We start from the raw sequence: 27,259 nt of genomic DNA, 5'->3' as shown, positions 1-27,259 counted from the left end.
TATGACTTCTCCCAGAAATTTACATTTCCCAATAGTATTTACCTTCTTCCTGGTCAGGTGCTCTGGTGACACCACTGGAGTTTTCTCTAATTAGAGCTTCCATTAGAGTTTTGCTTGGTGCAAAACTTCACATGCACCCCAGGCTTTGCCTCTACCATCTCTGCCCCTATCCCCAGGAAAGATGCTGGTTCATCACTCCCTGGGTACCAGGGTGAACTCCCCAGGTTGTTTCAACTCCTCAGTGCAGACAGATTTGACCTCTGGCCTTTAAAGGTCAAAGGCTGCAGCATGATGCCATTGTGCTCTCTAACTTCCACTTCATTTGATCTGTTTATATGGCCACTATTTTCCACATCATTGACAAGGCACTGGGTGGGTGATTTGTCACAGGGCTGACAGTTATAGACTGTAATGTGTATAAATAGCCCCTGTTTTTTAAGGTAATCAATGGAAAAATGAGTCTCAAAGCCTGAAAGGTTACAAATAAATGTATATGTTCCTGCTTTTTGCAGGGACAAGGGGTGGGGGTCTTCACTGGAAACAACCACAAAAAACATTTCTTTTGTGGGCAGCCCATGAGCCAAGACCTCATCTTATACAGGGGATCAGCAGCTCTGCTTGTGACACAAGGGCTGCCTTTCTGTGCCAGACTTCATTTTACCATCACAGGCAACCCTGCTGTGCAGTTGTGATGCCCTCACAGAATAGGGTCAGTAACACCTGAGGCACCCCACAACTGTGGGGCAGAGGCAGAAAGCCCAAGGTCCACCATGAATTCTTATAGGGAGGAATAAGGACCTGGATCATCCAGCAGTGAGTAAATTTTCTTCCTAAGCTAAAAGTTGCAGGTGTGCCCTTGTGTTTATCAGCCATGGAAGGACTTAACAACTCTAAAATTGTTAAATTATTTTTATCTATTTACCTTTGAATCACTTACAGAGTATCTTTTCGCAGTAGGTTTCAGTTTAATGACATAGCATAAGAAAAGTGTGGTGTGAGGTTCATTTGAAATGATCAGTGATATTGCTGCATGCCCAGTAGTCCCTATTTTATGAGAAACAAACCAGTACTATTTTTCTATTCCACTTTGTTGCACTTTGTTCGTGATTTTAAAAACCTTTTGCTTCTCTTCAGCACTCTTCCAAGCCCAAAAGTTCTCTATTTTATTTCCTCCATTTTGTGGAAGTTCTGCTAAACCTTTGATCATCTCTACCTCTTGTCTGTCTCTCTTCTCTATTTTTTCAAGACAAAGTCATCAGAACAACATAGAGTCTTCAAAATAAGGGTGCACAGAGTTTTCTACAGTGGAATAATAAATTCTGTATTTTATTCTCAACCCCTTCCCTTACTTTTTCTAACATTCATTTTGTCTTTCTCACCACCACTTAGTATGACCCAAAGCTTTCAGAAAATTCTCCAGTGTCTCTAGCATCTCTCTCATGACTGCCATCAGCGCTGTAAAAGCAGCACTGCACACACATTGGTAGGTTTATTTTCTCCTCCACAAGTCTCTGTGCACTAATGGGCACTGAATACCATCTGCCCTTTTACTGCTGTATAATCCAGTGCCCTGAGATCCTCCCACGGCCCCTCTTGCTCTGGAATTGGCTTTCCTGAATGATTTGTGTCACCTGCCAAGTTGTGACACTTGAGTGCCCATCCTTTCTGGGGTTGGGTAGGGGGAGCTTAAGGGATACCAGAGATGCAAGAAAAGACACTGCTGTTGCTGTGAACCTGGCCTCCACGCTTCTCCAGCTCTCTGCATAGAGGTAGAGATTCCACAGGGGTCAGTGGAGGATTTCTTAATCCGTGGAGCAAACGAAAGAAAAAACGACACTGACGGTGCGTGGCTGAAACAGGAGCTGCTCCATATTGCATGAACATCACAGGCTTTTTATGGCCTCATTAAAGTCAATGGGAGCTTGCCATCTGCTTCATCAGGGGCAGCAGCAAGGTATAGAAACACTGCACACTGTTTGGATGATGGTTTTGCCTGAGAACTGGCTGATCCTTGCTGCGACCTGAGCTAGGTGTGAGGAATCACTTAGAATTGTGGAACCAAAGGATTGGAAGGGACTTTAAAGATCACCTTGGGCCAACACCCCTGCCATGAGCAGGGACACCTTCTACTACACCAGGTTGCTCAAAGCCCCACTCAAACTGGCCTTGAACACTTCAGGGATGGGGCATCCACAACTTCTCTGGTCTGTCCGTTTCAATGTCTCAGCCTCACCATAAAGAATTTTTTTTCCTAATATCCAATCTAAACCAATGTCTCAGCCTCACCGTAAAGATTTTTTCCCTAATATCCAATCTAAACCTACCCTTTTTCATTAATCCTTTTCCTATCACCACATGCCCTTGTCCAAAGTCCCTCTCCAGCAATCTTGTAGTCCCTTTTGGTACTGGAAGGTGCTCTTAAGGTATCCCAGGAGCCTTCTCTTCTCCGTGCTGAAAACAACCCTCGCTCAGCCTGTCTTCACAGGGAAGGTGCTTCAGCCCTCTGATCATCTTTGTGGCCTTCTGTTTTCAGGAGGCAAAGCAGAAACTGAGAGTAACACAGAGATTTCAAAGATCATGACTGTCTCTCACCTGGTCATGTGTGTCTGAGTGCAGGGAAGGAGAAGCAGATGAAGGAATTCTTGGCAATCTGTCCTGTGTGACATCCCATGTCAGCAGGTCTCTGTGTCTGCCTGACTTTCTCTTTTCTTCAATCTTGCAACTTCACAGCAAGCTGGGAGTCTGCCAGGAAGGTTGTGAGCTAAGTAGGTGACAGTGAGACACAATTGCAGAAGCTGTAATAAGCAGTATTGATTTTGAATAAACACGTGAGAAATATTGACTTGAAGGAGCTCTCTCTTACCAAGTGGAAGGACTGACTGAATCCAAAGGATACAAAAGTGTCAATCCCACTCTGGAGCTGGGTAAGGCAGATTTTAGTCATAGATATGAAATCAAGGTCTGTTTCCAGCATCCTTTTTCTCAGTCCTGTTGGCAAATAAAAATTACAGGCTTTGCAATTGAATGAAAAATTTAAAAAAAGTTTTAGATGGATTTGTAGAGGAAGGACAAGAATGAACAGAGCAATGTAAGCAAGTGGTGAACAAATCATGGTTCAGAAGAGGTGGCCATCTGAATGATACTGAAATGTTAAAGGGAATAATAAAGTTTAGATCAGGAAAAAAGAGCTCACAATGAGGCCATAATGGTTATAAGTGATTAAAAATAAACCCAAACCCAAACTCAAAACCGAACACCTGTTTCAGATCCACACCCTCAGGTCCCCTCAGGATAAATGGAGATATGCCATAGACTCAGTGGCTTTTGAATCAGGCTCACAATTTAGGAGTTGGGAGCACTGAAATCAGTCAAGCGAGACACAATGGAAAATTATCATGTTGCCATTACTGCTTGAACTAAGGCAAAAGTGCCCTAACACTTCCCATTTCTTGATGAGCAGATTCCAGTTCTTTGGGGTAAGGATCCAACTCTTACCTCTGAGACTTGCTTGGGGTACCTCTCTGTCCAGGGAGGCAGCCATAGAAAAGTTTCTGCCCTGGGTACTGCTGCAAAATTACTTTGGACTGTTCATGCAAGGTTCAAGATCACCCTGGACACGTGGACCTCAACCCTGGACCCCACAACCCTGATATCCCATGGATATATATGGATTATACTATCTGCAGTAATGCCACAGATGCCTGGGACAGAAGTAAAGAGCTCGAGCTCCTTTGCATAAAATCACATAGAAAGGAAAAGTAGGGCATCTGGGAGGAAAAACCCCATTTCTTACAACTCCCTGGTTGTTTTTTCTGTATGGCAGCAGAAGGCTGCTGTATGCAACAGGGGTCTGCTGAAATGAGGGCATCCCTTCTGCACATGCATATTCAAAGGCTAAAGAGAAAGCTTTGAAATATTTTCAGAAAAGGGGTCAATTATGTAGATTTTACATGGCTTGTTATTAAGGCCAAAACTCACATGGTTTTCACAAGGGCTGGAGGATACCAAGGCAAAGATGTAAGGGCTGGAGTCCAGATTTGCCTGGAAGAAGGGAGGGAGAATGAAAACATTGTTAATTATATCCTCTCAAGAAAGGGCTTGTGGTGCTAGGAATTCATCCCAAGAGGGTAATTTCAAGGCTACAAGTTTTAATGTATATCACTGCTGGTCTAAGCAGGAGCAGGGAGGAACTCCAGCTCTGGCACCTTTGGTAGCTTTTTGCAGGGGACTCGAGTTGTAAGTTAAACAATCTATTTTGGGGAATATGATATCCTTCCCTCAGCCTGGCTGAAGTCTTCAGCACCAATACAATAATGACTTGAAAGAAAACTAGTCAACAATGATTCCTGTGGACTTTACAAATGCTTTGATGAATTTTATTACAAAGGCTCTCAAGGAAACCAGAGCATTTGGTGAAAGGTAAAGTATTGTGCCATTGATTAAAAAACAGAACTAAAAACCAGAGGAGGAATGACTAGTTAGTTATTACAATGCCAAACACATAACAGAAGGCTATCACAGGGTACATATTAACCATCTTTTCATGCATAAATAAAAGGTTTCATTTAGAGGAATTAATACTATTGTATTTCTTTTATATCCAGTGAAAACTCCAGGAGTATTGCTTTCTCAATTAATATCGTATATATTCAAAGGTTATTAAAAGGTTACTGAAAATATGGTGCCTTGAAGGAAAGAAAGAGCTGGGTTTTATGATGTCCTGACCAGTGTTTGATGTATTTCTTGAGCCCAGGAAGGAGAGCTGGGTCTTGGTGTTGAAAAACATTTTTGTGTTCAGTTTACACAGTGCAAAAAAGGAGAATGGAGAACAGGTGGGAAGAATCAACACTTTCTACCTGGAACAAAACCTCACAGTAGGTACAATGTTATATTTGGATAGCAATGAAAATTTAAAATCCCAACAGAGCAGCTTGCTGTTCCACACCTGATCAAAATTGATCACATAATACCATTTTTCAATGACAAGATTTCAGCTAAAGATTTAAAGATTATGAATAAGTATCACTTCCCATGAGAAAATACCCAGTTTTGTCAAAAAGCTAAAACATTTGGGCCCAGATAGTAATTTTCAGAGGAAATAGTGGAATCCTATGATGTACACAGCTTACATCAGAGGGAAAAACACTTTCTGATCAGCTTTGTAGGCCCTACTATTCCTGACTTAGCATGAATCAGCTCTGAGTAAGGAAATTATAGGATAGTGGTATAACACTTTTCTTCTAGAGATGTCAAAACATTTCCCAAAGGCACTGATGTCTCCTCACCATAGGAAGACTGAGGAGAAGGAGAAGGAGAACTGAAGGAGGTTTTTAAAGCCAGTGTGAGGAATGAGACCTGCACATCCCAGTTCCCCATGCAGGTGCCCTTTCCAGTAAATTGTGGGGTTGCTATTATCAAATGAAAACCTCAAGCTGATTTTTCAGAGTTGGCAAAAAGAGGCAATGAATAGTCACAATTGGAAAGCTAACCCTGACTTTTTCTAAAGAGGAAAAGTACAGGACTGCCCATTTACCTCCAAACTGAATCAAAGACTGCAGAACTCTGCGTGAGCTTTGTTATTTTCCTTTATCAGCAAGGCATTGTTTTGTTGCATGAAATCTGTGTGTTCAATAGATTTGATTTTCCAAGCAGCTGGGTTATCTTGCACTGTGAAGACTCTGTCTTAATCTCAATTGCTGTGCTTTTCTCAGTGCCGTTCCCAGCTGCTCAGAAATGAGCCCAGTGCTTTCATCTGTCTTTTCTTGCTCTTATTAGGTGTGACAGTCTCAACAATACCTATATGTAGGAAAATATGAAGGTTTTAATTTTTTTTTAATGTGATTGTCAAAAATTATGGGCAAAAGGTGCTGCTTTTAAATAATAAAATTCTGCCACACTAATGATGTATTTCTTTAGAGGCATGGGCTTTTTTTGCTCTAATACATAATTGCAGCCAATCCTTATCTATCCACAGGAGACAAGGGAACAGAAAAGAGCTGAAATATGCAGAGTTGGGCCATAGGTGCTTTCCAAGCGAAGTTGATACACAATTAGGATTAATGTATGTATCTGATCATGTGGCTTCTAGCAAACATCTGTTGAGACACTAGACTGTGGATCAGCCACTTTTTTTCCTGTCCTCATAAGCCATTTTTGTGTAAAGAAACCCTCCTCATGACGTGAGGCAGCCATGATTTTAGAGAACACCTCTTGGCATGACTGAAGTACCAACATAACAGGAGAGGAAGGGGAGAGCAAAATCCTTGGTAAGATGGAATGTTTCAGTGAAAGATTCTTTGCTCTGAAACCAAACAGTGTTCAATGCCATAAGCAAGTACTTAGAAAACTAAGCTGGAAATTAAACTGATGGATGGAAATTGAATGTCAGCCTTGCGGCTATCCTGGAGGCAGAGCTACTGCAGTGGGAGGCAAAGATCCCCCTGAAAGGTTTCAATATGTGGTGTGTTGTCATTTCTGCTGGAGTTTGCACCTTTCAGTTCAAGGCACTGTTTCATAACCCAACCTCTGTACAGGCAGTACCAAGGGTTTTGCTGTCCAGAAAGAGCCAAGCAAGCTAAATCTTCAGATTTGATAAAGTGGTGGCCATGCACAGACTTGGCCCAGACATTTTTCTCCTTGAAGCCCTGAGGAAGAGAGCAAAGGAAAGAAGGTTTGCCAGGAAGGAGGAAACAATGTGTTCAGGATGGAGGATTAGATTTGCAAAGGTGTCCACGTTTGCATTTCCTACCAATAGTTACAGCATGCAAAGCAAGTTCCCTTTTGGAGATTTTTCTGGGCTGCAGTGTTGCCAGTGGCTCAACAGAACAGGCTGCCCTTAAAGCAGAGTGAAAAGTCACCACACACCCAGCTCAGCCAGCCCAGCTGCAGGAGTGCTGCCCTGAGGCCCAGAAGGTCTTTGTCCCACTGCCCTAAATCCAGCAGATCCCAGACAGAGCCCTAAGAAATGTAGAAAAAAAGAGGATGTTCTCTTCTCTGGACCACAGTCACACTTTGTCTGTCATTGTAACAAAATGAGTGAGACAAGGAAATAGTGACAGAAAGTACTTTTGCTCTAGAAATGTCACCATCAGGTCTTAAGTTAATGTCACTTGGATTAGAGGGGGCTGTTTACATCAGCTGGAAATGTGGCCAACAAACTAAGACAGACAAGTAGGTAGGAAGGCAGTCTGCATGCTATTCAGTTTGAAATATTCTCCTATTTTCCCACTGCAGCTGTATTTATGAAATATGTGCTCAGCACACAGCCACTGTGAGGTTTTTCAGTGTCAAGCCAATGCAATATCTGGCCCCTGTATTTTAGATGTAGTGATACTGAAACTTTACATACCTGAGGCTATAATAAAGACTGTTAAACATTTTTCTTTTCCATGTGAAACTCAAGAAAGCAGTTGATCTACACAATAGCCTATTCTGCATTCTTAAAGGTTTATTGGTAAAGGTTTGATCTACAGCCCAACCCTCCTGGGTTGGGCAGCCCAGGGCAAAAGAGGCCTTTGTGTAATGTACTTCACTGAAGTTTTTTAACAAAATAGATTACCAGCAAAGGGGTTATTTTGCTAGCCCAAGTGTGCCTAAGGACTTTGCCCACATAAGAAAAGCTGACTTAAAAAAACAAAACACAACCAAGCAAAGAACAAAATACAATAAGTTACTTCTCACCAATGATCTGGAAAATGACACTGCAAGCAGAAGCAGGAGTCCTGTGTTAGACTTTCTTTAGCAGCAGATCAAAGTCTCCCCCTTCTCCTGGGTGTTTGCTCTTTCTGCTGTAACTTACTGCTCTTCACAGGGCAGATAATATAAACTTCATTAATTCACTTCTACTTTTTTTACCTTGCATGTTTTTTACTTTTACCTGGGGTTCTGTTTCTAATCCAACATCTCCCAGATGAATGGGCACACAAATTTTGGGAACTGGGGAATGGATTTGGGTTTGGACAGGATGAGGAAGGACAGGAGCCCCTCCACTTGCTACTGCTAGGTAAATTATCCCCTGATATCCTAAACTGCATGCCTGACACTGGTCCTTAGAGGCTGCAGTATGAGCTTTCCTTAGGTGAAACAGTTTTACCTCCCACATGGTTATCACCAGTGGGTAATAAATCCAGTGATGTTTCTAAGTGACCTTTTAAAGTGAAGACCACTTAATTATCTATAGGACACTGATTCAGAGAAAAAAAATATATATTCTATACATTTTTTCAAAGCACAAGATGTTAAGGATGTTTTTAAATTGCATTAAAATTAGAAAAGCATCCTTTAATAGATTTCCAAATCTATGTGAGACCCTGCAGGAATTAAAAAGTGTCTTGAAGTGAAACTATGGCAACTCAGTAGGGGTCAGCTCTGGCAGCCAAACACCCTAAAGACCAACAGGTTTAGGTCTATGTCTATGACACAGCCAAGGAGAGGCTGCTGCTCCCTTGGCCATGCAGCATTTGCCAGGCAAGGGCCAAGCAGTGGCCAAGGGCTGCCCAGGTAAGGGTGTTGAGCCCAGGTGGCCTCACTCCCCCCTTTCCCCTTTTCCTGTGCCTGGTACTGGTGGGGATGCCCCATTAACACATTAAGCAGGACTATAAGGAGCAGCTTGCTGGTGATTTTTAGTCAGGGGAAAAAGAAAGGATCTAAAAATGTATTTGTGCCTGGCAGGGTTGTTCTGCAAAACGAATCCTTTACATTTCTTTGCATCTTCCATCTGTGATTTCACAGTTAATTGACTTATCCATGCAATGTTCCTCTGAGGTATAGATTATTTTCACTTTCATAGAGATAAACCCAAGTGCATTGGGGTTTGAGATGGAACTTGCCCTAAACCCTCAAGGGATTACAAGGCAGAGAATAGAGTAGACCTGGCTCCCTCCTTTGCACCCCCAGGGCAGGTTCCTTTTACCCATGGAGACACACAGCAGTGCTCCACAAGCAACAAACCACCGCACTGCACCCAGTGCCCCTCACCATTGCCCAAAAACTTCAGCAGGGATTTGTGGGTGTGCCCAGAGCATGGAGTGTGGAGCTGCTCTTGTCCCACTCATGTGAGCCCTGAGGTACAAGTCAGGCCACTGCTCCTGGACAGATGCCACAGCCCCCATCATGAGGCTGGGTTTATTTTTAGCTGTCCCAGCTCAATATCCACACAGCGGCCGCGGCCGCATCGATCGCGCTGATGCTTTGGAGATCAATGTTTGTAACAGCCCTGGCTACAGCTCTTGGGGGGATCAGAGCTCCATCCTCCACTCCCAGGGCTGAGCTTCATCCCTCTGGAAGCTGTGGGTGGCTTTCACCTGTTACATGCTTTGCATAACTCCTGTAAGGATTCACAAGCATCAGCTGCCTTTGGATCAATAACACACAAGCCCCCCCATGCCAGGGATTCTTTCCTTGGCTAAATTGACTTCTCCCCCAGAACTTTAACTGTGTTTTTGCACAATGATGATGCCTTTTAGATTGGTTTTTAATAAGCAAAATAAGATAAAGAGGGGAGGAGAGCTAAGAAGTGGTCATATCATCACGAATGCAGGTGTGGAAACACTTCACAGGAAATTTGGAGGAAATTTGAGTGCCTAGCAGTCATTACATCCAGGTGATGCCGAGACTTCATTGCAATGTTAATTAGCTGTTTAATTTCTTAAACTTTGCAAAGTTAATGACCTTTGCAAATGTCCCAAAAAAAGAAAAAGGTTTTAACCAGAATTCAGGTTTTTGACACATATTGTGGAACACCTACCATTATTTTTAAAAGTTCAGCTCCATCATCACAGTGATTGCTTTTCTTATTGCATGCAGGGTATTTCAGATGGGCAATCAGAGTGTCAGGATAATGAGCAGAAACCTTAATGAGATGCTGTCATCCTTATTTCTGCCAGGATAGTGGCACAGGAACCACACAAAAAAATACATTTTTTCTTAGGCAGTAAGGGCACATGTCACCTTTTCCTAGCACTGGTCAAGGGAACTGAGCCTTAGAAGTGCCAGTTCATGCCATTTACTATGGCAAAATGATGATGGACCAGCTAAGCTGGAGCCAGTCACACTGCAGATATTTGAAGTTGTCTGGGATGAATCCCACCTCTGACATGTCCTGATGAGTTTCCCTCTTGTTTCCAGATAAAGAAAGACTGGGTTCCCTGAATTTTAACAGCATCTAATAGTGCCACGAAATCCAGCATTGGATATTAATTCAAATGAGGCTTTTATGCAAGTGGGGATTGTTGTTTAAATCAGGCTGAAAACAGGCTGATGATATATATTCATTATATTTAGAAGCTCTCCTGTGCCTTGCTGCTGTGCTGGCATCTTAATTTTATGTCTTTATTGACATCCTGGGAGATGCATAAATGTCCCATTAGCCCCTGCCCCAAGGAACTGAATCTGGGAATTTTGTGAAAGGCTTTGAGAGGACCAAGAGTTTGAATGACCTGAATGGATTCTAAACAAACCTCTGAATTTTTTAGCTCTTGTTTTATTTCCAGTGCCAGGGAAGCCTTGGCCAGAAACAATCCCAGCTGGGACATGCAGTGACCAGTAGCTGGGTGGCCAAAGGCATCACCAGGGGGCCTTGGAGCACAAAGAGGACAGTGACCCAAGGAGGGGCTGAAGCAGCCATGGGCACAGCTAGAAATATCCACTACAGCATAAGGAACATGCTACCAACATCACCTTTATTTGGGGCAGTGGTGGGAGCCCCAGATGAGATGAAAGGGAAGGGATATCTGGCTCCTACCCCAGGAGGTAAATCTAAGGGATAGTGATGGCTCTGAGTTTCAAGCAGTTCTCTGGTTCCAAGGAATGGGGTTCATTAGGGATGGGCAAACAAATATAAAAATACCAAAAATGAAAAAATGGAGGATTATCACAAAGAAAAATGGTTTCACATGTTTCCCTTGGTCCTGTGCTCTGGCATCTGACTATGTCCTGTGAAGCACTCTATCAAATAAGGGGAAGTGCAAGATCTACTTCAGACTCTGTCATCCAGGGGATCCTCCTGCCTGCAGGGTGTTTTCCACACAGAAATACCTTCTGAGACTGCAAAATTCTGCCCCAGCCTTCACCCTCAGAGGCATCAAAACTGCACACGCACTTTGGAGAAGAGATGGTCTTTGGGGGCTCTTTTCATTTGGGGTTCTGATTTGCATCAAAACTAACCCAACCTTTAAAGATTAAAAAAATTTAAAAATCTCTGTGCAAAATAATATTTTATAGGACTTCTTTTAGGCAACCCCAAATTATTATTATTTATTATAATTATTATTTTTTTTCTTTCGCAACCCCTTTCTTACCCTTGCTCCATCTTCAATTTTTGCCAAGCCTTCCTGTTCATTCCCTCCTTTTCTCCTCTTCCCCAGGCCAAAATACCACAGTCCTGGATTTGCAGACTTGTAACAATATTACACTTCAGAAAAATGGCTATTTTTCTCTTAATGCCTTGCCTGTCTGCCCTGTGAGAGATGGTCTTCTCTTCCAGCACACACACAGAGATGTGTCTAGAGAGCACCAAGTGCATTTATGAGCTTTTGCAGAGTATCTAGGAGTCACTTTGCATCAGAGCTTGTGTTCTTACAGACATGAGGTGGCTCTAATCAAGTTTCTAACTGAGAGCATAATAGCTGTGCTTTAGCTGTAGCTGTAGCTTTGGGAAACGGTGTTTAATTTGACAGAGATATTGACAGGGATGGGATTGGAGCCCTTCACATTGGAAAAACAGCTTCTCTTACCCTGTTCTGTTGATTTCTTCCTTCAAACCAAACACAAACACTCAGTGTTTGTTGCTTTCTGCGTGTGCCCTGTTTGAATGGTTACTGAAGTGGATGAATAAATCATCTGACTGTTGAAACTGCATACACAGACCTAATGCTCCACTGAAAGCCTTTGTGTGTGTTTGGACTGTTAACGTCCAGAACAGCAAATACACCAAGCAGCAAAAGGAAAATATAGCTCAGTTGCTATTTAGGGAAGGGACCCCCTTCATATTTCTAGCACATGTTTTGTCAGAAGACTGAGGAGGATGCTCAGCCTCATGGTTGTACCTGCTGGGAGCCAGGACTGCCAGAGGCCATTTTCTCTGCTGGGGCAGAGATTTTGCATAGTAATTCTCAATTTGAGTCTGTGACCCCCATCTCTACAACTCCCATTTTTCATCTGTAGATCTTCAAATCCTCTATAGATCCTCCCAGTGAGACAGGATGAAGGCAAGAAAAAGAAGGCAGACAGAGCCTTGCCCAAGCCACTGAGCCAGAGCCTGATCCTGGGAATCTGCTGGTTCAAACCCAGCAGTCCCCATCTCTGCTGAGGTGGTTCATTTATGTGAGAGAGGCAGCTTTACCTTCCCAAACTGCCTCACTGGCTTAGCAGGAATCATGATAACAATGGCTGAGATCACTGATGTGTCATAGAGATAATAAATGCCTTCCAGTTATTGGAGGAGGATGGACAGACCCTGATGGTCCTGCCAAGCAGGGCAGGATGCTGAACTGGCTTTGCTGTAACCCAGTCTTCTCACACTTGTACAATGACCTCTGGTCCTCAGATATGACTTTTTAAGTCTGCCATCAGATTTGGAAGGCAGCTAAGTCAGCCTTATTAATACCTTGAGATTTTAATATTCATCATGCTGCTTTTGCTTTTGTGGAAAAAAGCCTAACTGTTCTGGAAAAAAGCAGGTCACTAGAGCCTTAAAGACAAACTCCAATAAAACAGCTCGAGTTTCTGGCCCTTGCTGGAATTGGTGCCATGTAAGGGTAAGTGGCAAATCATTTTGAAAGCACTTACTCATGCAAATGCTGCATCATGGAACAGCTTGCAAAGAGCAGGGGTGTGTTCCCTCTTAACCTCCTCAGAGGCAAGTCCCTCTCCCTGAGAACACACAGAGCACATCTCAAAGGGCTGCACTGGCAATATTGGAGGGGAAAACCTTTCTCCATTTTGAAAATACGCCCTACAACCAGCAACAAATAAACTCAGCTCCAGTTTCTCAGTGCTGCCAAAGCAACACACCCAGTACAGCACTGCTCCTCCCTTTGCATCACTGACAAAGCTGCCAGCTGAATTCTGCCTCCATCCTTGGTGCCTTGGCCTGGTACCAAGCAGGAAGCACACAGATAAGCTCTTGGGATCCCAACAGCTTTTAGAGGGCTGCTAAGCTCAAAAAAGAGCCCAGTGCCTTGCTACTGGCTACTAAAAAGAGCACATTTCACTCTTTAAATCCTTGCAACTATTCTGGCCTTTCTGAGAACAAAGCTTTATATGTGCCAGGAGATTGCTTCAGAAAGAGATCTGATATATCACATTTTTTAACCTTGTTTATAACTTAATCTGTAGCTAAAGAGGAGACTGAAGAGGAAGTGCCATCCCAGAGAGGATGCACTCAGCCATCAGTATTGGCTGGCTGCATGGCCTTAAACTGGCCTTAAACATGGCCTTAAACTGGCCTTAAATGTGGCCTTAAAATGGCCTTAAACTGCAATATCTACCCACAGGCTGTGCCAGGCTGCATCCTCCTGGCACCTCTGGAGATGGGAGTCCCCAGGCTGGCAGTGCTGGGAGCTGCACCCACATGGGTGGGCACCTCTTCCCCCTGCCACCCCAGCCAGTGCTATTCTCACTTCCCTTTGCCATCCTCAAAAAATAAATTAGCTTGTTCCTCACCAGGAGGTTCCAAATCTGCCTGCACAGCCTGGGCAGTAGCAGGTGGGATTCACCACCATGTCCAGCACATTTGCTTTTTAAAAAATGTGTCATAAAATAAAGCATAAAAAAGTTACATAAAATAAAGCACATTAAATTATTGACAGTTTGGGCTTTTTGGCAGTTAGACCCTTTTTTTTTCACTCCTGACCATTTAGGAGAAAAGGACAGAAGAAAGGAATTTCAGGACATTTTCAGGTGTGTATTTTTCCTGAATGAATGAATGAAAGTTAGATTGACTGATTAATTAATTTATTTTCTGCAGCACAGGGAATTAATTGTTGAAAGCAGGTATTTTTAATGAGGGGGGGAAAAAGAAAGCCCTAACAGGAACAGGCTCTTGCAGAGCATGAGCAAATCTTTCCCTTTTTTAGGTAACACATGAAAAGTTTGCTTTCATGAAAAGCAAAGGAAACCTGGAGAAGCAGTGATGAGAGAAGCACAGTAGCAATAATATTCAAACCATTTGGAAGCAAATGTTGTGCTTATGAGAGTATGCAACAAAAATAAAAAAAAAAAAAAAAACAAGCATGAAAGGCACTCCGGGTGTTAAATATTCATTAGTATTCCCCGCACCGCCTGTTCTAAATATAAGATCCGTTTCAGCACAGCCCTGGTGTGTGACTGGGATGTTTTCCCCTCCCTCCTAGGATGCTGCAGCCACTCAGCTGGCGGGGCGTTGCCATGGCAACACGGCGATGCCACCTTTTGTTGGATGAATGAAGTGACCGGTGCCGAGGTCGGCCGGGGGCACACGGGCAGGGCAGGCAGCGCTGCCATTGTCCCCGTCACAGGCAGGGCTGGGGACAGGAGGCAGGAGGAGATGGCATCATCTCTTTGCATCAATGGAGACAGGGTCCAAATCCAAATTCTCTCCCATTTTTCAGGGCTGGTACAGGCAGCACAATTTGGATCTGGGCTGGCAGCCCCACCCCGAAGGTTAAGAGTGTTCAGCTTGCAGAATTTTATCCCAGCCTGGATGCACCCACAAAGGGTGAACAAGAAGAAAACTGAGAGCTCAAATACATACTACAGAGTTCAGCTCTTTCAAGGACCCTCAGCCAGTGGTCTGACAGTGAACATAAGGATTTTTGGGGCCATAAGGATTTTTGGGGCCATTTTTCCTAGGGCAAGATTAAGCTCTGGATACAGGCATCTAAGATTAGCCATTTACATCTACTTGGCTAAATATGAAGAGAATCTCTTCTCTCTTTCTGGTCCGTGGAGGTTGGCCATGGTAGTCAGCAGAGCTTAGAAAGAGATGGAGCTCCAAGGCTGGAGCCAGGTGGGACATACCAGGTTCCACATCTGCCTTGGTCTGCTGTCTAGAGTCCAGCAGACATTTAAATTATGACAATATAGGAGGGGATTGCAAGGTGTCTCACTCCCATGACTAGTTAAGGGTGATTATATTCCCATATATTCCAGGATCTGATGGTTTGAATCCATGACAGGATGAACCTCTGCAGCACCTGTGCAAACCAGACAAGTTGGTCCCTTCTTCCAGAGTTTGAGAGCCTGAGATACTCTGGGTGTAGCTGCCCAGGATCTGAGTCAAATGCTGCTCCCCTCTCCAGAAATAGAATGAGGATACAAGTGTTCACATGCTCCTTTTGCCTGTGCAGTGCCTTTGATGTGAAATGGCAGGAGCAGAGGCTGCAGAACGAGTCTGCAGTAATTTGAGCGTTGCTGTGAGTGGCAGCCCAGCAGAGGAACGAGGTGTCAGACCATGGCACACGCTGCTGGGGCACTGCTCCCCCAGCTACAGCAACCAAAGCTCTCATTTTGAAGTGAAGATAAACTTCCTTGGCTCCCACAATTTCAGTTGAACTTCCTTGGCTCACTCCTACAATTTTAGTTGTAAAATTGCTGCTCAGAACGTGAAGGAGGGGTTGCAAGCAGTCTGGAGCACACCAAGTGTTCATCCTGCTCCTGTAGCACAAGGAGGGCAGGCTGGTGGCTGCACAGGCTAAAGCAGAGCAGGATGCTGGTACAGCAGGATCCTTGGCAGGATCTGCCAAGGTGCTGGTACAGCTCTAGTCACACCTGGTGCCTGGAGTTTGAGAGGAGGATGATGTGATGCACGATACCCATCCACCCAGTGATGCTCCAGCTCTTACAGGGGATTGCCAGGCTCTCCAAGGAGCCAAGACAAAACTACACTCAGGCAGAACCCCTGGGGTCCCCTGGCCCCACTGATGAAGGTGGATGTGAACAGACCTTGCTGTCACACACACCACTTCAGCTGTGGCTCATGGCAATGCCATGCAGGAGCTGGTAACTAATAACCAGGGACCCAGAGCATCCTTGGGATGCAGCTGGGGGGTCACAGCTTGCACTCCCTGGATGAGGAGACACTGCTGGCCCACAGCCATTGGTGCTGCTCAAACAGCACCATACTCTTTCACTCTTTCCCATTCCTGCTCATCCTGCTGAGCTGGGCTCTGCTCTGACTCATGCAGTATCAGCACAATTCCCAATCCATTCAGATCAGAGAGGCTTTGAGTGCTGCTGAACCAGAAAGGCCCCAGCTTGCTTTTCTGGTCCCAGACTGAATTATTCTTTTGGACTTTAGGAGAAATGCCTTTTTTTTTTTTTTTTTGCCTGTAAACAGAGATAACATAGGGAAGCTCGTGAGCTCATGAGGCACTGTGGTGTAGCTGAGTTCACAGCAGAGCTGAGCTTTAAGAGAACTGGGTGTTCATACACTGCCATGGGTGCATCATCCATATTATCCTATTGCATTTAACCTGGACCACCTGACCTGACATCTCCAAAACACCCAAAAGCTCCTCTCCCTTTATGTTCCTCTTGAAGCTATGGGCAGTCAAATTCCCCTGACAATTTGGACAAGATGATGCTTCACAGATGCACAGACTTGTAAACCTTTCATCAGAGCCTGGCACGATGCTGTACAGCAGAAATATCACAACAGCCTTGTCTTATTGGAGCCTGGAATTCCTGCTGCCATTTATTCAAAGTCTTATTAAAGTCTTGGAAATACCAATAGCAAAACACATTTATATACAGCCAGCAAGAAATGGATGAGCCTGCCAGCATTCTACAGTCTCTTTAGCTCTGGAAAACTTATCTCTGCCTTCAGTATGATATGATCAGATTCATTCAGGTTTGATAAGAACCTGACTTTGGCTGAGAACACTTAATTCTGCTTGAAATTAATATTAATCACTGTAGGGGGCACCTCCCTCCCCTGTTTTTACCCCATAAAGAATAATAAGAAAAACGGTCTTAAACTGCTATATCTACATGGTCAAAAGGACTGGAAGAGATAGAGAAGAAAAGGGATGTGTGGGGTTGAACACCCTCATATGTGTCACTGTCTGAGAGCACTTCTGCTGGGGCTTGAAGGGCAGGAGTTTTGTCTGTCTCTGGGTTCACGCCAGGCTTTGCTCCCTGGGATACCATGAACCAACCATGAGCATTTTCCATTGCACCTTCTCCTTCTCAGTGCACCCTCCAGGAGCCTGAGCTGAGCATGAAGGATACATGGGGTCAGAGATGGTCCCTGGTGTGAGCAGCCAATCTCTTTGAGAAAGAACTGGTTTTGGTTTTGCAGGAGCCTCAGTGGCTGGCTTGGACCAGAAAGCAGAGTTTTAGTTGGTGGAGTTAATTGAGGTGAATCCCCATCATCATCCAGAGAACATGTGGTATTTTCAGGAGTTAACCAGACCCAGCTCAGTTCATGAATCAGACAGCAACAGTCCCTGAGCATGTAGCTTGCAGCACATAGCAAGAGTTGGTGTTAAAGGGCATTAGAAATTTCCACCTGTAATGTGCTCCAGCCAGCCTGACAGTGATTTTTCTAACACTGAAAATCAAGTTCTGGTGGTGTAACAGGGTTTTTAATTTTGCTTTTGGACAGCAATTGGGTACTGGTATGTGGAAGGTTACCCCCTGGGATGAGGAAGGGAATCCTTTTTGTATTTGTGTTAGGAAGTGGGGTGGCCCCGGGGGGAGCTGACCTTCAGAGCAGTGATGGGCAGCTGTGCTCATTTGATGGCATTCAAGAGGGTTTTACTTTGCACTGGTCTGGTCTGGTCCTGTGGACTCAACACTGGTGTGTTTCTAGGTGTGAACCTCATTTTTCAGTTGTATTTTTCTGAAAGAGCTTCACTCCTAGCATCACCTCACGATGGAAAACAAAATGCATAAAGCAGGGGCAATCAGGGAATTCTCCACAAAGACACCCTCTGATCTGAATTAAAATGCTAATTGAAATGCGTTCAGGGAGTACCTTTTGCTGACCAACTTTGCAGGAGTATATTCCTTTTGTTTAGTGCGCTTTTCTTCCTTTCTCTCCCTGAATTCCCGGCTGACAATTGACAGGAACTCCCTTTCAGCGTGGGTTTGGTCATTCTGGCAGCAAACGCGCCCAGCAGAAAATGCTCCAACTGTTGGCGTTTCCCGAGCAGGGAAAACCTCCTGCAAGGCTGAGGCTTGCCATGAGGATTACACCCTTTTAAGTCAGTACCGGGGAATCCACGATCTGCCACGGTGACGAAGTTTTTCCTCGGTGCTTCCGTCGCTCGCAGGGAGAGCGGAGCAGCATCAGCGGCACAATAGGCAGGGCAGGGTCCCGCACCTCGCATCCCTGCGGGAAGGGTCCCGCACCTTCCATCCCTGCGGGAAGGGGCTGGGATCGCCCGTCCTGGGCTGGATGCATTACGTAAGGCAGGGATCGTTTGTCAGGCGCGATGGTACAAACATAGCTGCGGGCAGATTATGCACAGAGAGCCAGAGAGGAGGAGGGACAGGGAGGAAGGTGTCTCCGGGAGCGGGGCTCCCTCCCCGCGGCTGAGGATCGCGGCTTGGCAGCGGGCTGAGCTGCCCTGGACGGTGTCCCTGACATGCTCTGCTTCGTGTGGGCTGCTTGAGACGGGCACGAGAGACTAAGTTGGAGGACCAGGATTGGCATGAGGATCGGAGCAACATGGAAGGGCTTCTGTCTCCGATGAGAACGAAGGTAGGGGAAAGATATTCGTGTCTTTTGAAGCTCAATTTACCCGGCGAGGGGAAGGGGAGTTGCGGGGCGAGCTCTGTGAATAGGGGGCTTGCCGGGCTTTTGTCTCTTTTCTTTCCTGCCTCTTTTTTTTTTTCTTTCTTATTTTTCAAAACTATGCTGGTGAATGTAACTCGGCAGAGCAGCGACAGCAGTTGCCTCCAAGAGGGGAGTAACGCATCACTCTTCCTCGACAGAGATGACCTTTGTAAATGAGTTTGCCTTTTGGAGTAGACAGCCATATTTTTGTTTGAATTTCCAGTTGGAGGCTCTCATTGTGTCTGTGTGTCTGTGCGGGCTCCCCGGGGGACGCGGACCTTCCCTGCGGCACAGGGATGGATGGATGGATGGATGGGGACACCGGGATACCCCAGCCAGGTGTTGGCAGCAGCAAGGGGGGCACGGGCCAGCAAAGTGGGTGATTTTGTGCCCAAACACCCTGCCAGGATGCCAGACCTCTTGTTGTGGACCCAGAGCAGAAAGCTGTAACACAGAGTGAGCGTGCAGAGCTAAGGGATTGCTGCACTTGTCTGCTGCCTTCTCACACTCTCAACTCTCTTTAAAGGTTTGACAGGAACCCTCAGTATTAGAGAAACTTGAATTCCAGCAGGGAAAAGACAGAGGAAAAACAGCGATGGTTTAGTTGGTAAAATTTCTCCCCATGCCATTATTCTTTGTGGTCCTTGGGGATAGACTGAATCCTGATTGCATTTTATTTAGTCACTGCCTCCATCCCATGTGGTAACTGCCTTGGGTAAATCCTTCTGATTTCAGCCCATCACCACATCCAATCCAACTCTGTTGTATTGTATCTCAAGACTGGAAGAATTGGAATTCACTGGCAATTCTTGCTGGCAACAGGGTGTCTTTGTATGTCTTAGATGCAAACAGTTTTGAAGGGGCAGTCAGACAAGAGTTGCTTTCTGTAAATGCCAGACTTGAAAAAATTCTGAGAAATTGTCTGGTCCAGCCCCTGTGCTGAAGCAGATCAGCTAGTCTGGTTTCCTCAATTACATCCCTGCCATTCACTATCCTAAATTAAAGGCTCTTCAATGATTTAAAGTCTTTTCAATATTAAAACCAAGAAAAGTGATTTAAATAAAAATAATTTGCCAGCAAATGTCTGCACTGCAATTCTCCAGGGAAGTAATTTTTTTCCACTTTAATTCAGGTTTTTTGTCTTGAGCAGTAAGTTGATAATTTAAAAAAGAACCTGCCAACTTCATATAGCTCTCCATTACCAAGAACAATGCTATGGGCAGTTTTTAGAATGAAAGATTTATAAGGGATTATAGACCCAGCCATTCATATCTCTCATTACTGAGGAATACATACATTAATGTTAGGCTTTGCAAGGCATTTCCCAGTACTATTTTTTAAAAATCAGATAATAGAGGAAACCTCTAGCAGCTGTCCAACATTTCCATCTCATTTCCATTATTAGAAAACATAACTTTCGTCGGTTTAGCTGATGTTTCCATTCTGCTGCTCTAACCAGGCTTGAAAGGACTGCTGAAGGCAGTCTTTCCCAGGACTGGTGAGCTCAGGCTGATGTGTGGATTACAGTCAGACCTGTGTAGTATCAGCACCTGCAGCATGTGGGAAGCTATAAAAATGACAGAGTAAGGGAAGTGGTCCAGGACTGGGTATTCTGTTTGTTCATCTGATCTGCTTCGTAGCTGGAGTGTAAATCCCACTAACACCATCCATAAAGTGTAATCTAAATTACCACTGTCAATTTATTGATCCTATAGAAGAGCATGCTTGGGAGTATAGACATGATCCTTTGGATCACAATCTGCCTTAATATTAGAGAAAGAGAGAGATTCTGACCTCCTTTGTGTGTGGGAAAATCTTCTCAAGGCAAAGAAATGTGATTTTAAATCAGCTATAGCAATGGTGTAGGATCAGTGGGATTCTCTGGAAGATCCGGACCCTGACGTTGGTGTTACGTTGCTGTTAATCCAGAGTAGCTCCATGGCAGCTGATGGAGATTTCAAACAGACTGAAATAAAGGTCAGGATTTGGCCCTTACATCTTTACCTTTCAGAGAAACAACAATGCATGGGTCACTTGAATAGATTTGAAAACTTCTCTCATTTCCAAGATGTTTCATGACTGGCAGTGGCTCCCTGCTCCCTGCCAGATAATCAAGTGTAAAATCTATTAAATCTCCAAACACAACGTTAATATGTGATTACTACACAAAAAAACTTGACAACAGTGAGGCTGCCAACATGCTGAGACCCCTGCCTGTTCCACTCCCTGATGCTGCCTCATTTTCCTCCTCTATTCGCCCGTCTGTCTGATCCCATCTGTTGTCACTTGTTTTACACCAAGGCTGAAACTGTTGGGGACTAGTTAGAAGGTTTTTTGTCCTTTGGTTTGTACAGTGACATGAAGGACAGTGGGCTTCTGGTCATTTCTGGCAGAGCTGCCTGGAAAGAGCCTGGAGCATCTGGGAGCTCCAAGAGTTGAACCTGTGTGAAAACATCTCCCTGCCACAGTGAAATGCAAATACAGACTCCATTTTATCCTTAGAGTCCCAAGGAGCTCTATCTAGCCTGCTCAAATCTAGACAGAAAACCAAAACCAAAGAATTTTCTTTGTTTCCATGGGTAAGTAGGGGCAGGAGCTGACTCTGCAGGCACTTCTCACAGTCTGTCACCAGCAGATGAGGGCAGCCTACATCTGCCTCTGATAGCCAAATGCAAAGGTCCCTGGAATTAAAACGAGCTCTAAATCCCTGCAGGTGGGCTTGGGTGAATCTCATGGTGGCATTTGAAAATGAGATTGCTGTCAGCTCTTTGGTCCCTGTTGTTCACAGAGGTTGTCATCCACTGACAGAGGGACAGGTGGGCACATCTTGGCTACAGAAGTCCAGTTGATTGTGCAGGAGGGCTGGAGCTGAGGCACTGGACAGAGGCATGGACACCACGTCCTCACTTCTCCAACCAGCTCCATGGCAGCGCTTGCCAGCAGAGGGCTGGGAATGTACAACCAGGAGCCTATTTCATAGAGAACTTGTTTCTTATTTCTTATATCACAAGGTAATAACCCATTTGGTTGCTGGGCCGTGCTGGGTGATCATACAGTGGGTACTTTAGAAGCTCTTTAAAATATTTGGTAAATTGGGTATTGAACACTAAGCACATTACACTGTGTGATGGACTCCACTGCAGCAAGCTGTGGGTGGCTAAAACATTTCTGCTTTTGTATAATCAGGGTGCACAGATGCAGGAATTGTAGGATACCTGGTAAAATGGGCTGGCATATCAAAATTGAAGCAGATTAGTAGAATGCACTGAACAGCAAAGTTATTGCATTTTTTGTGTTGATGATTAAATTTCACTTGATTAGAAGTAATGGCTGGGTTGTAAATATTTGGTAGGTTAATAGAGGTACTTATAAATTATTACCAGAACCAGTTAAATTCTGTAGCCTAGGATGTCTGAGCCCCCGTTTTCAGAGCAAGTGAATGTACACAATAGCAATGTCCCCATGCCACCTTAAGAGACTGTGAAGTTGATTGAGTACCACAAAGTGAAAAGAATGAAGAAATGCATAAATATTGCAGTCCTTTTGTTAGCCTCCATTTTAATTTGTTTTATAATCCTCAACACATGCACAATTTGCCTTAACCCTCAGTGCATCGCCTTCAGCAAATTACCATGGCATAAGAATTTCAGTAATTTTAGTTTCTCTGCTGCTGACACTTGCCAGTGCATGCTACTGAATTTGCAATGAGCACCTGGCTCGAACCACGCAGAACTGGCTACTGCTCTATTTTCCTTTCAGAAGCCTGTGTTTGGTGCTTTTTTGTTTATCAAAGCACTGCTTCTCTTTCAGAGAGGCTGAAAGAACTTTTTCAATGAACTTTTCGTCTGTTCAGAAACACACGCGGAGGGTAAATGGAGATTAATTACTGTCAAATTTACTAAGCTTTGCATCCAAAGATAATGAATTTTGAGTGTTCCTGTGTACAGCAAATTCAGCAAGGGAACTCAGTAAATAAAGTGTGTACTATTTAGATAGTGCTCTTTAAGCATTAATGGGGCTGTTCTCGTTTATTGAATCTTATTAACTTTATCTGTTTATTGTAGATTTTGAGGATTAGCAAACTCCCATGGTGTTACTGTTGGTTTGTTAAGCCTGTTGGCTCTGCTTTCAAAGCCACTTAGTTTTTGACCACTGGATCTCTCACAAAGAATGGTTGAGTTGTCCTTGTGCCTTACTTTGAGAAGTTCACAGTGGCTCAAAGCAGAGAAACTTTGGAAAGTACACTATACCCTGAGAATCCTAAATAGCAAAGGCTGTGACAGCTGGCCTTTGAGATTGTTGGGGAGGAAGTCAGGAGGGGAAATTAACCCTGGGAAAGTGAAGTCTGGAGTCTGGGTTACACCTGTAGTTTTTCACCCTTCCTGAATGGCACTGAAAAGAAGTTTATATAAGCAGTTTCTTTGTGCAGCTGCATGAAGCAAAACATTTGAACAGATTCAAAACTTTAATCTCACAAGTTATCCTGCACAATTTCAGGTTAGAATCCTGCACTGTCTGGACAGCTATGAATATTAAAATCACTTTAGAGCACTCTTGTAAAAGCCAAGAGGCAGAATAATTTCTTTGTGTATGTTGTGAAACCAGTCCTGGTGTTTTTAAGAATACCAAAACACAAAAGTTGCCCCCATCCCTCCAAAAGCCTTCATGTTACTCCTATGGAGTCCAAGATCCCTGCTTTGATACAACTGTGGTTTTCACTCTCATTTTGAGTATCCCACCATGATAGACACACACTGGTGCTAATGACACAGAGTGAGGTTTCCAAAGCCATTTATTTCTGGTTTTATTTATTTATTTTGGGGCTTCTGATCTCCCCAGTGGAGTGACCTCACATGGGCAGTGACACAAACACAAACACAATATTTCAGGTTCCCACAGACCCAGGGAGCTCTTAGATGAACTGGGGAGGGCTGGTGCTCCCCCAGCAGCCCTTCCACAGGGCCCCTGCTCAGGCAGCTGAAGGGGTACCTCCTTCCCTGCCTTATTATCAGTTTGACACAGAGGTTAATGAGGCCATATGTAATTCCCTGAGCTTGTAGATAGTTAAAAAGAAAGGCAATTCAACAAATAATGAAGCCCTATGTCGGCTGCTGTTAATCATAATTTAATAAATACCTGGGAGAGAGGATGTAGGGGCATAACTCAGAGCAGAGTTTGGCTTTGGAACAAGTGTACCATAACATTATGCCTCTGGAAAAGCAGAGCAGTTTCTGTCCTGTAACATTTCCTAAACCCATTCAGATTTAAAGGCGATATATCACTGAACATAAAACTGAAAGGTTATTTTTCCTCCCAGGCTGTGCTTTGCAGCACAGCAGTGAGCTCCATGCCTGACTGGGCCCTGCACTGGTGCCCAGTCACACCAGGGGTGGGTTATTCACTGGCCAGGGAGGGGAAACTCTGTGTACCCTGGGCTGGACACTGCACTGCTAATTGGAATTGCATTGCAGAACATCAAAATCCAGCACAGGGACTTGGATGCTTAGTGCTGGATCATGAGAACACAATCCCTGTCCCCAGATGCTCCCTACTAAAGGTTAGGAGGGAATAGGAGCCTTTTGCCTCAGTTTTTAAGGAGGAAGGACTGCAGTTCAGACTCTGGTATTTCATGCAGGATCCAAAGCCTGGGGGTGCTGCCCGTTCTCAGCATCCTCAGGCGCACAAGTGAGTCCAGGCTACACTGACCTAGGATCTACCCTTGGCCTGCACACCAGTCTGAGTGGGTTCAGCTCTTGCTGAGTTCTCCCATGACTACCAGACAGCCCCTGAGATGAACCAGGATAATCACAATACTGGCATTGCTCTGTCTTTCACACAGTTTGATTCCCTCTCTGCCACCACCAGCTCAGCATCAGGAGCACATCACTGGGAGGTGCACTTAGGCTTGGCACACTCTTGTGTTGGAGCCTGGAATGATCACAGCATGCCCTGGTGACCAAAGCTGTCCCATGGTCTATCAAATACCACTGGATCATTTCAGGAGATGGAAATAGGGACTGCTCCCACGTGCCCTGCTCACCTCCCAGTGCCCAGGCACCATGTCCCAGCTGAAGCCAACCTGCACCCTGGCCTCAATTGTCCATGTCTTGCTCAGCCTGTGCACAACCAGGCTGTAGCAGAGGTCCCCAGGAAGGTCTGACATTCCCTAAACCTTCATGTGGCTGAGGTTGCCTGAAAGTGCCAAAATATCTTCTCTTGGCTTCCATGGGACCTCACAGAAAAGCACTGGGGGGCTATGCAAAGACCACAGAGGTGCCAAAATGAAATTAATAATAGCAATAATATCAACAACAACAACAACAACAACAACAAAATAATAATAATAATAATAATTTTTAAAATGCAGTATGGCAAGTCACAGACTGGAGGGAAGAAAGCTGATGATAGTGGCACTAAGAGCATAAAGCTTGCTAGCTCAGTGTGTGGGTCATGGGCATTTTTAGGAAGTGCAGAGAAAATACACTGGTGAACACTCATTTTCCCAGTCATTTCATTATTTTACTTAATGGCAGCTATTGTCGAGGCAATTTGCCACCCTTTTCAAAAGCAGAGCTCAGACAGAGACACCCACTCTTTAGCTGTGAATCACAGGTTGCATTCCCTGGGGAAGGTCACAAAGTCTTAACTGCTGCAAATATGGGAAAGCTGAAAAAATGAGAAAGATATTAGTGAGATGATTATGAAGCAAAAAATGATGGTTGCCCCAAAATGCCAGCCTGGTAGTTATCTGTGGAGGATAACAGCTCTCCTGCATGTTTGCCTGGTGTATTAGGTCATTCTGAAGGCAGTGATGGTAGGGAGTGCATGTGTTTAGTGTTTGGGACTCTATGGAAGGAAATGAAGCACTTGCATGATGCACAATTCATGTAAAAAATGTCTGATATGTAACCAGTGCATGCCAGCATAGCTCTTAGCACCCCAGCACAGACTTCAGTAATGGTCAGCTATTTCTTATAGTATTTTATTGGATTTAAATAAATGGAAAATATGTGTGCAGCTGGGCATGTGGGCTTTCCTCCTGAGAGCACACACCCAATGTACCTTAGCTTTCCCTGCCTGCCTCCTTTATCTACATTGCAGTATAAACCCCACCAAATCTGTGAGACCAAAACTCTGACCCTGTTTGGAATTCAACCAGCAAGACAAAAATCCCCAGCCCTTCAGGTTGCTCCAGTTCAGAGGAGAGCAGAGGACAGATGCAGGTGTCTTTTTGATGTGATTTATAAGCATATTACAATAGCAATAAACAGACAAAGTCCTGTTTCCCTGACCACAGCAGATATTAACAAATGAGAGAGCAGTTTCCCTCTTCAGGGTAGCTTCTTTTATGCAACATTCATCCACACCTGTTTTTCCTTGGTGTCTTAGTCCTTGGCTTGATTATCCTATGAGGATACAGTCACAGGGTATCACAACACATGGCAGACCAGCTGAGTGTCTCAATCCCTTCTTCTCTTCAAGCTCCAAGTCCCCATCTTGGTGATTTGTTTGGGGTTTTCTAGGGAAAGCCCCTGTTCATTTTGTGCAGGAGCTCAGCTGTTGTGGCAGCGCTGTGCAGCACCCAACATCTCCTCATGTTCAGAACAGGAAAATCTCCCCAAATGCAGCTGTCCTGAGGCAGAACCATTGACTTGGGTCCCACACAACAGGCTGAACAGCTATTTAAGGCTGATTTAGTGGTAAATGCAGTATAAATATCAGCAGTAAAAATGCACCGCTCCTTTTTTTTTTCTTTTTTTTTTTTCCCTACAAAATCTTGTTCATGGCTCTCCCATCAAAAAACACCAGTGGAAAGTGGTGGCTCTCAGGACATGACATGGGATCCCCTGGGCCACAGCACTGATGAGGCACAGCCCAAAGCAGCAGCCAAACCCATCCAGTCCCTCTGAAAACAGGCAGATACCATCACTCCTCTGCTCTGGGTGGCATAAACACTTGCAAAGCTTGGCTCTGCTGAAGGAACATTAAAGGTAGAAGACATCTCCTGGGTAGACAGCACTCAAACCACTTGGGGCTTTGAAGGCAGGAGGTCAAAAACAATATATCAAGTGAGTTATCAGCCAGTCCTGTCTTCCCTTCCTCCCCTCCCTCTGGCTCAGAGCTGCAGGAGCTCAGGTCCTTTGATGTAAACCTGTCAGACACTTTGGTCTCTTCTCTGCCCTGACCTATTCTTGCACACACACATTTGTGTGAGATTTTAATTATAGGCATGAGCACATTGGTAAGAAAACCCTTCCTTAATTACATGCTCAATTAATTCTAGTAGCTTAGGAGTTGAAATACAAAGTTAGGTGAAATTATTACTGCTTCATCTAAAGTTGAATCTCTCCATGGCCAGATTCCCAATAATACTGTGGAAGTAATTTTTCTTTAGAAAAATGGATTTCATTTAGAAGAGATTAAATTGTTGTGGATAGAGGGAGTTAGAGTATTATCTGGTACCACTGATATTCTTTTCCAGAAAGACTAATTACTTAT

At 44.5% G+C, this 27,259-nt stretch overlaps 1 protein-coding gene across 4 annotated transcripts in view; it reads left to right on the top strand.

Moving 5' to 3' along the window:
• The window catches only part of FRMD4A (FERM domain containing 4A), a 367,728-nt gene that overhangs the window by 67,289 nt on the left and 273,180 nt on the right, over positions 1-27,259 (top strand). Inside the window, exon 1 of one of the 4 annotated variants that reach the window (XM_036400312.2) lies at positions 18,206-18,685. The exons of the other annotated variants lie outside the window; for them this stretch is intronic. Within the exon in view, the coding sequence (XP_036256205.1) occupies positions 18,653-18,685 (33 nt within the window). The 5' untranslated portion in view covers positions 18,206-18,652. Of the gene's footprint in view, positions 1-18,205; positions 18,686-27,259 lie in introns of those variants that run through there. 4 annotated transcript variants of the gene reach the window in all.

This window comes from Molothrus ater, chromosome 5, assembly GCF_012460135.2.
Source record: "Molothrus ater isolate BHLD 08-10-18 breed brown headed cowbird chromosome 5, BPBGC_Mater_1.1, whole genome shotgun sequence".
In the NCBI taxonomy this organism is placed as follows: domain Eukaryota; kingdom Metazoa; phylum Chordata; class Aves; order Passeriformes; family Icteridae; genus Molothrus; species Molothrus ater.
Note: the sequence above shows the minus strand (reverse complement) of the source record. Positions and strands in the feature narration are given on the sequence as shown.